Source organism: Penaeus monodon, chromosome 7 (assembly GCF_015228065.2).
Source record: "Penaeus monodon isolate SGIC_2016 chromosome 7, NSTDA_Pmon_1, whole genome shotgun sequence".
In the NCBI taxonomy this organism is placed as follows: Eukaryota; Metazoa; Arthropoda; class Malacostraca; order Decapoda; family Penaeidae; genus Penaeus; species Penaeus monodon.
Genome location: NC_051392.1, coordinates 36,163,473 through 36,173,472, shown reverse-complemented (window position 1 = coordinate 36,173,472; position 10,000 = coordinate 36,163,473). Strand labels below are relative to the sequence as shown.

The 10,000-nt window shown below is 38.7% G+C and overlaps 1 protein-coding gene across 1 annotated transcript in view; it reads left to right on the top strand.

Annotated features, from left to right (window-relative positions):
* Nucleotides 1–10,000, top strand: part of LOC119575611 (neurotrimin-like) — a 164,963-nt gene that overhangs the window by 154,291 nt on the left and 672 nt on the right. The window contains exons 6-7 of the mRNA XM_037923256.1: nt 1–73; nt 952–1,072. The exon at nt 1–73 is cut by the window's left edge and continues 106 nt beyond it. Coding sequence (XP_037779184.1) covers nt 1–73; nt 952–1,072 — 194 coding nt within the window. The remainder of the gene's footprint in view (nt 74–951; nt 1,073–10,000) is intronic.

Sequence of the window (10,000 nt, the reverse complement as noted above, 5' to 3'; positions counted from 1 at the left end):
CCGCTGGTTCAAGGGCCCGAGGGAGGTCAAAGGTCAGAGTGCTTCCGCCGTCGTGGAGACGAGCAAGGGCCAGGTGAGAGGGTGGGAGAGAGGGGGAGGGAGGGGAAGGGGAGGGGAGGGGAGGGAGGGGGGAAGGGGGGAGGGGAAGGGGGAGGGGAGGGGAGGGAAGGGGAGGGACGGGAGGAAGAGGAAACAAGGGACGCTGGACTTTGTGTTATGTAAAGGTGTACATGTATATTTGTGTATATGAATAAGTGTGTGTACGTGCGTGCTCGCGTGTGTGTGTGAAGGGGGTCTCACAGGCATGTTTATAGGTAGAGGATAATATCTAGCTTTTTATTATTTTACGAGAAACTAGGGCCTATAATACATCTTAACCAAATACCACCATTCTGTTGCATTGACTTCTCGATATGACAAATGCGATAATGAATCTTAAATGCAGTTTGAAAGGAGTTTATGTAGCTAATGTTTATGCTTAAAAAATAGGCAAAGTACAGTGATTTAGAGAAAATAATTGGAAACCTTAATACCATCAGTGGAAGGAAATACTTCAAAGGAAACTAGGAATTGAGTAAAGAGATATACGTTAATACTTTGTACACATTTAGATATATATACATATTTTAGTAGTATATGTTGGTGTGTGTGTATGTATGTGTGTGTGTGTGTGTGTGTGTGTGTGTGTGTGTGTGTGTGTGTGTGTGTGTGTGTGATTCTCTGTGTGTGTGTGTGTAAGTGTGTGTGTGTGTGTATGTGTGTTTCTGTGCGTGTATACAGCTATGTATGAAAGTAGTAGTATGTGTAAATAAATGAATGAATAAAGAAAAAAACTTTTCATGAACTTCGAGCAAATAAAGCATTTCGATATCTGCTTACCAGTGCCTCTCTTTTTTTCCATTATCCCAGTTCCCTTTTTATCATCTTCTCTCTCTCTCTCTCTTCCACTAGGGTATCGGAGAGATGGTTTCGGTGATGACGATCACCATCGAGTCGGCGAGAGATTATGGCCGATATCGCTGCCTCGTTCGAAATTCCTTGGGATCAGCTGAGAAATACTTTGACGTGTTTGGTGAGTACATGCTGCCTACCCTCCCTCGCCCCCCTTCCTCTGTCTCTCTCTCTCTCACGCATCTCGTTACATATTTCCTTTCTATCCACCTTTCATCTTTCTTTCTCTATCCCCTCTTTCCATCTTTCTCCCACCTCTCTCTCCTTCCCCTCTTTCTCTCCGCCCCTTTTCACCTTTCTCTCTCTCCCCTCTTTCCATCTTCTTTCCCCCGCCTTTTTATGTTTCTCTTTTCCGCCATCCTTTTTTTTTTCTTTTTATATCTTTCTACCACTCTCTTCTTGAGTTTTTTTCTCCTCTTTCTCTCTTCTCTCTTCTTCCCCTCTTCCATCCTTCCTTTCCTTTCCTCTTTTCCTTTTTCCCTTCTTCGTTTTTCGCCCTCGTCCCATTTATCTCTCCTCATTTCTTTCTTATTTTTTCTTTCCCCTATTTCTCTCTAGTCTCTCTCTCTCTCTCTCTCTCTCTCTCTCTCTTCTCTCTCTCTCTCTCTCTCTCTCTGTCCTTCTTTTCCTCCACTTTCTCTCCTTTCCTCCTTTCTTTTTTCCTTCACCCCATTTGCCTTTAATTCCTCTTTCCCCTCCTCTTCCTCCTCTACTTACTCTTTCCTCTTCCTCCCCTTTGTTCCTTATTTTCCCCTTCCCCTCTATCCTTCCTCTTTCCCCTTACTTACTCCATCCCTCCTTCTCTTTGCTTTCTTAATTTCCTTTTTCCCCTTTTCTTTCCCCTTTCCCCTCTCCCTTCCTCTTTCCTTTCCCCTTCCTCTTCTCCTTCACCCTTTTCCTTACTTTCTCTTTCTCCTCCTTTTTCCCCTTTTCTCTTTATTTTCCCTTCCCTCTTCCTCTTATTTCCCCCTTTCTTCCATACCTTTCCTTTCTCCTCCACTTCCTCCTTCATTTCCCCTCACCTTTCCTCTTCCTCTTCCCTCCTCCTCCTCCTCTCTCCTCCTTACCTTTCCTTTCTCTTCCACTTCCTCTTCCCCTTCCTCCCCCTCCCCTTCCCTATTTTCTCCCCTTCCTCTTCGCTCTTCCTCCACTCGTTTTTCCCCTCCACTTCATCCTCCCCTTTCTCCCCTCCCCCCCCTTCCCTCTTCTCCCCCTTTCTTCCCTCTCCCTTCGCTCCTCTTCCCCTCGTTTTTCCCCTCCACTTCCTCCTCCCTCTCCCCTCACCCTTCCCCTCTCTCCTCACGACCACTTTTCAACCGCTGTTCGATGACGATGAAGCTTTATTCGATTATGGTTTGGTTTTATCATATATTTTTATTTGTTTGTTGTTTCCATATAGAGATTATTATTCTGGTGAATGTTTCTGAATTACGGTTTGGCTCTCGCTCCTCCCTTCCCCTCCCTCCCCCCTTTCCCCTCCTCCCCTCCCTCGAGATGCTCCCCCACTCCCTCCTCCCCCCTCCCCCATCCCACCCTCGCTGTAAATACAACCAAAATTCTTTTCTCTTCTGTCTGTTCTTTGCATTTTTTTTCCTGTGTCTCTGTCTCTGTCTTTGGTGTTCTTTCTCTATTATTTTCCTATTCTTTCTCACCCTCATTCTCTCTCTTTTCCTCTCTCTCTCGCTCTCTCTCTCTCTCTCATTCTCTCTCTCTCTCTCTCTATCTATCTATCTATCTATCTATCTATCTATCTCTTTCTCTCTCTCTCTCTCTCTCTCTCTCTCTCTCTCTCTCTCTCTCTCTCTCTCTCTCTCTCTCTCTCTCTCTCTCTTTCACTCTCTCTCCGCCTCTCTCTGCTTCTGTTTCTAGCGTTTTATCTCATTTTTATCTGTCTCCGTCTTTCTTTCATTGGCTCGTTGATTATTGACCTGTATAGACACACGCTTTAATACACACACACACACACACACACACACACACACACACACACACACACACACACACACACACACACACACACACACACACACACAGACGCACACACACACAGACACACACACACAGACACACCCACACAGACACACACACACACACACACACACACACACACACACACACACACACACACACACACACACACACACACACACACACACACACACACACACACACACAATATAGATAAATATATAGATATATAGATATATAGATATAATATATATATATATATATATATATGTATATATATATATGTATGTATGTATATATATCTGTATAAATATACATATATATAGATATATTATATATATATATATATATATAGTATATATGTATATATATATATATATATATTATATAGAATATATATGCCACACACACACAAACACACACACACACACACACCACACACACACACACACACACACACACACACACACACACACACACACACACACACACACACACACACACACATAATATAATATAGTATATATAATATATTAATATATATAGATAATATATATATAATATATATAGTATATAATATGTATATGTATATATATGTGATATACTTATATATATATATAATACATATATATATATATATAATATATATATATATATATATATATTATATATATATATATATATCGGTCATCTTCTCTCTCTTTCCCTCTCGTTACTTAATAATAATCCTCATGGCACATAATCAACACACCATAACGATTATATTACCGTTATGAAAAAAAAAATAGATTGAGAGAGACAGAGACGATGAGATAGAGAGAATGAAAGTGCGAGAGATGATAGATAAATAAATAGATAGATAGATAGGTAATATATAGATGGATAGATAGATAGATAGACAGACAGGTAATAGATAGATAGATAGATAAAAAGATAATGGGGAAGATAGATAGAGAGAGAGAGGGAAGAGAAGGGGAGAAGAGAGGGGAGAGAGAGAGAAGGGGGAGAGAAGAGGGGTATATAATAAATATATAAAATTGTTTGATTGTTTTTAAAAGATAGATAATAGAAAAAAATAGATAATAGGGGTTTGGGAGAAAAGAAAGAGAGAGAGGGAGAGAGAGAGGAGAGAGGAGGAGAGAGAGAGAGGGGGAGAGAGAGAGGGGGAGAGAGAGAGGGGGAGAGAGAGAGAGAGGAGAAGCCCCGAGAGAGGGGAGAGAAAATGGGAGGGAAGAGAGAGAAAGAGAATATTAAAGGAGAAGAAGAGCCCTTTTTAGGAGAGAGAAAGAAAGTTAGAGGATTTAAAAAGGTTTACTTCATACAGATTATCCCCCTCGTATTACTGCATTTTTAGTTAATGGAAAATATCATGATATTCTAATAAGCCTAACAGATAAGACCGCAATTTTCGTAAACATGCAAGAAAAAGAAAATAATCTGCATATATATATATATATATATAAAAATATTATAAAAGATATAGTTTATAATATTTTATATATAATAATATATAAATATATATATATTTTATATATATAATAAATAATTAAAATTTATAGGGGGATTAATATATATATTTTTATATTTTATACAACATAAAATTTTATATATATATATATTTTATAAAATATATATAAAAAATTTATATTATAATATAAATATAAAAAAATGGGGTGTGTGTGGGGTGGGTGTGTGGTGTTTTTGGGGTTTTGTATAAATATATATATTATATTATTATAGATAATAAATAATAAAACAATATATATAAAATATAATATATAAAATATATATATTTTTAATTTTTATGATATAATATAATACCCACCATGTATATATGTATACAAAACCCCACACACCCCCCAAAACACACACACACACACCACACACAAAACACACACAACACACACCCCAAACCACACACAAAACCACCCACCCCCAAAACACACACCACACCACCACACACACACCCAACAACACACACACACACACACCCACACACACACACACAAAACCACACACAAACACAAAATAACATGTATTTATCACCCCACACAGCCCCACACATGTGCATGTGAGCATGTGTGCATATGTTTGTGTGTTTTTTTGTGTGTGTGCGCGTGTTTTGGTGTGAGTGGGGGTGGTTTTTTGTGTGTGTGTGTGTGTTTTGTGTGTGTGGGTGTGTGTGTGTGTGGTGTGTTGGGTGTGTTTTGTGTGTCGTGTGTGGTGTGAGTGTGGTGTGTGTTGTGTGGTGGGGGTGTGTGTTTGGTGTGTGTGTGTGTGTGTGTGTGTGTGTGTGTGTGTGTGTGTGGGGGTTTTTATGTGTGTGTGCGGGTGTACACCACATAACAAAAAAATATTTTTAATATGAATATATATATATATATATATATATAATATATATATTAAAAACATATATACATACACAAAACACAACACACACCCCCACACACACAACACCCACAAAAACACAACAAACACCCACAAAACACACACACACACACAAAACCCCACACAAAACACCCCACACACAAAACCACACACAAAACCACACACAACACACCACAATATTTTTAATATATATTATAATATATATAATATATATATATAAAAAATATAATACAAAAGAAAAGAGAGAAAAAAGGGGAGAAGAAAAGGGGGGAAAGAGAGAGAAAAGAGAGAGAGGAGAAAGAGAGAGAGAGAGAAAAGAGAAAAGAGAGAGAGAAGAGAGAGAGAGAGGGGAGAGAGAGAGAGGGGAGAGAAAAGAGAGAAAAAAGAAAAAAGGGGATAGGGGAGGAGAGAGAGAGAGAGAGGGAAAGAGGGTGAGAAAGAGAGAGAGAAAGCGAGAGAGAAAGAGAGAGAAAGAGAAAAAAAGAGAAAGAAAAATAGAGAACGAAAAAGAGAGAAAAAAAAATAAAAAAAGTGAGAGAGAGAGAGAGATAGATAAAATAGAGAGAGAGAGAGAGAGAAAAAAAAGAAAAAGGAGAGAGAGAAAGAAAGAGAGAGAGAGAGAGAGCGAGAGATCAGAGGACGAAATAAACTCCCGTCAAACACTCTATTCGAAATTCGGAACAACAAAAACACAACAGATGTTCAAAAAACACTTGTTTAAATTATGAAAAAAAAACCCCCTTCTCAAAAATTTTAACCCTTTATTTTCCTCCCCTATCTCCAAAACATTAATTAATCGGGGAAACACGGGTTTAATTCATCAGATTTCACAAACAATCCACCCGGGGAAATTTCCCTGATAGATAAAAAAATAGATATAAAGTTACTGTGACGTAGGGATATAAAATTCCGATAAAGTACTTTAATACACCAGTCTTTGGGCGAGAGAGAGAGGAGAGACAGAGAGAGAGAGAGAGAGAGAGAGAGAAGGAGAAAAGAGAGAGAGAGAGAGGGGAGAGAGAGAGAGAGAGAGAGGGGAGAGAGAGAAAAGGAGAGAGAGAGAGAAAAGAGAGAAGAGAGGGGGAAAAGAGAAAGAGAGAGAAAGAGAGAGAGAAAGGAAGATATATATATATATATATATATATATATTATTATATATTTTAATTTTATATTATATATATTATAATATAAAGGAAGAGAAAAGGAGAGGGGAAAAGAGAGAGGGGGGAAGAATGGAGAAGAGAGAGAGCAGAGGGGAGGGGGGAGAGAGAGAGAGAGAGAGAGAGAGAGGAGAAAGAGAGAGAAAGAACGAGAGAGAGAGAAAGGAAGAGCTAGAGAAGGAGGAAGAGAGAGAAAGGGGGGAAAAGAAAAGAAAAAACGGGGAGAGAGAAAAAAAAGATAATAGAAAGATAGAAAATTTAGATGATAATAGATAGATAGAAGTAGAGAGAGAGAGAGAGAGAGAGAGAAAAAAGGGGAAGATAGAGAAAATATAGAGAGAGAGAGAGAGAGGAGAGAGAGGGGGGGGGGAGAGAGAGAGAAAAGGGAAGAGAAAAAGGGAAAGAGGAGAAAAGAGAGAGAGAGAGGGAGGGAAAAGGGAGAGAGAGAGAGGGGAGAGAGGGGAGAGGGGAGAGGGGAGAGAGGGAGAGGAAGAAAAAGACCAAAAGGAGGGGGAGAGAAGATAGAAATGGTTTAGAAGATAATGATAATAAATAGAGAGAGAGAGAGAGGGAGAGGGAAAAGGAAGGGAGAGAGAGAGAAGGAGAAAAAGGGGGAAAAGAGAGAGAGAGAGAGAGAGAAGAGAGAGAGAGAGAGAGAAGAGGAGAGAGCCCGAGAGACGAGGGGGGAAAGGGGTTTGGGGGGGAAAATAGATAGTTTAGATAGATAGAAGATAGATAGATGTTAGATAGATGAAAATTTTAATAGAAGAGAGGAGGGGAGAGAGAGAGGGGAGGGGAAAAAAGAGAGAAAAGAAGAGGGGGGAATTTTAAATTTATTTTTTATTACGCCCCAATTTCAAGAACAATTTTAAAAGAGAATTTAAAAAGAAAAGGGGCGAGATGACACATAGATAGGGATATAGATATAATGGGGGATTTAGATATAGATATAGATAGTAGAAGAAGATAGATAGATAGAGAGAAAAGAGAGAGAGAGAGAGAGAGAAGAGAGAGAGAGAGAGGGAGGGAGAGAGGAGAGAGAGAGAGAGAGACAGAGACAGACAAAACAGACAGACAGAGAAGAGAGAAAATTTTGAGAGAGAGAGAGATGGGGGAAAGAGAGGGGAGAGAGAGAGAGGGGAGAGAGAGAAAAGGAGGGGAGAGGGGAGAGAGAGAGGGGAGAGAGAGACGACAGAGAGGGGAGAGATAGAGAGGGGAGAGAGAAGGAGCCCAGAGAGAAAAGGAGAGAGAGAGAGAGGGGGAAAAAGAGAGACAGAAAAAAAGAGAGAGGGGAAAGGGGGAGAGGGGAAAGAGAGGGGAGAAAAGAGAGAGAGGGGAGAGAAGGGAGAAGAGAAGCCCCTTAAACAGGGAAATTTTTTGGCATCAGGGTACGGGTGGAGGGGCGGGGGGGGGGGGGGTTTATAGGGGCCCGGGGAATCCTAGAAAATGAACGCTTTAGATTATGTGTGGTTTTAAGAGCACCATAAAACTGTATTTAAAAAAGCTGAAATAAATAACGGTTTCAGGCGGAGGTTTTTTGCGCAAAAAAAAGGGGGGGCCGGGGTGCCCCAGCGTCGGGAGAAAAAAAGGAAAAGGGGAAAATTACGTATATAAATATATAAATAATAAATATATGATAAAATTATAAATATATAATAATATATATATTTTTAAAAATTTTAAAATATATATATATTTTTATAATAAAAATATATACATATATATATCCTATATATATATTATAAAAATATATAATATATATATATATAATTTTATATATAAAATAGTTATTTTCAGGGGTTTATATTTTTTAATATATATATATATAATATATATATAATATATATATAAAATATATAATATATATATATTATATGCACACACACAACACCCCAACCCCAAAACACCCCAAACACGCACGCCCCGACACATACATACATACATACATACAACATAATACAACAACTTTAAAAAAATATAAATATAAATAAATTTTAATATAATATAATATAAAATAATACACACTCACACATAAACATAATATGCCGTATGGATGTAGGGATGTAAAAATTATATATATATTATATATTTTATATAATTTTATATATAAAATAAAATATATATATATATAATATATATAAAAATATATATTTTGGGGTGTTTTGTGTTTTTGTGTGTGTGTGTGTGGAGAAAAAAATAGAGAGAGAGAGGGAGAGGGAGACAGAGTAAGAGAGAATAAATAGAAAGGGCAACAGAGCAAGAAAGAAAAAGAGAAAGATCGTAGCGTTCGATAGCCCAAGGACTGAAATTGCAACCTGTTTTGTGATTTCTCAGAATATTTTTGTTAATCATACACTAAAGTAGAAAGTCTTGTTATAGCTTACGCACGTTATCTTCAAATTGGATCTCGTCTTAGAAAATACGAAAAGAAATTAATGCCTGACTTTATTATGAAAACGAAATAAGATAAATTACTCTAAAAACAGTTACACGTTTGATAATATAAATGTTTCTCGTTGTTAATGGGAAATACATAAGTACAAATCTTAGTTGTGCTAGAGAGAAAGAGAGAAAAGAAAAAAAAGGAGAGAGGAGAGAGGGGAAAGAGAGAGAGAGAGAGAAGAGAGAGAGAGAGAGAGAGAGAGAGAGAGGAGATAGAGAGAGAGGAGAGAGAGAGAGAGAGAGAGAGAGGAGAGGAGAGAGAGAGAGAGGAGAGAGAGAGAGAGAGAGAGATGGTATGGAGTTTGATACAAGGAGATTACGGTGTGAGACGATGAGATGAGTGAGAGGGAGAGGAGAGAACCGGGGCGGAACGAGTAAAGGCCAGACGCAGGGCGCAGAGCACAGAGAGACTCGGGAGAAGAGGAGAGAGGAGAAGGGAGGATGGCGAGAGAGAGGAGAGAGGAGAGAGAGAGGAGAGAGAGAGAGAGAAGAAGACGAGGAGAGAGGAGAGAGAGAGAGAGAGAGAGAGAGAGAGAGAGAGAGAAAAGAGAGAGGGGAGAGAGAGAGAGAGAAAAGAGAGAGAGAGAAAGAGAAAGACAGAAGACAGACAGACAGACGAGACATACGAGGAGAGAGAGAAGACGAGATAGAGAGAGAGAGAGAGCCAGACAGAGAAAGACTGAAAGAAGAAACAAAGCAAAGAAGGAAGGGAGACAGACATAGGATACAATCGTTCCCCATACATTAAGATGCAGAATATCTTAAATTTAGCCAAAAAAAAAGAAAAAAAAAGCGAGAGATAAAGGGGTAACTACAGAAAACACCATCATCAGTATTCCCTCCAGACGTGCTCCAGAACCGAGGCTTTATTAGGTGAGTAAAGAGTACCAGGTGAGTAAGCCTCAGAGGCATAATAGAATATCCACAATCACTATCTATTCAGTGGCTTTTTTTGGCTCAGCATGGCTTTGAATGAGGGAGAAGGGGGAGGGGGAGGCTGGCTTTTGGCTTTATTTTGGTGGATTAAAAAAAAAAAAAATCTGGATCCACTATTTTTATTTTTGCTGTTTTACAGGCCACTGATATGACAC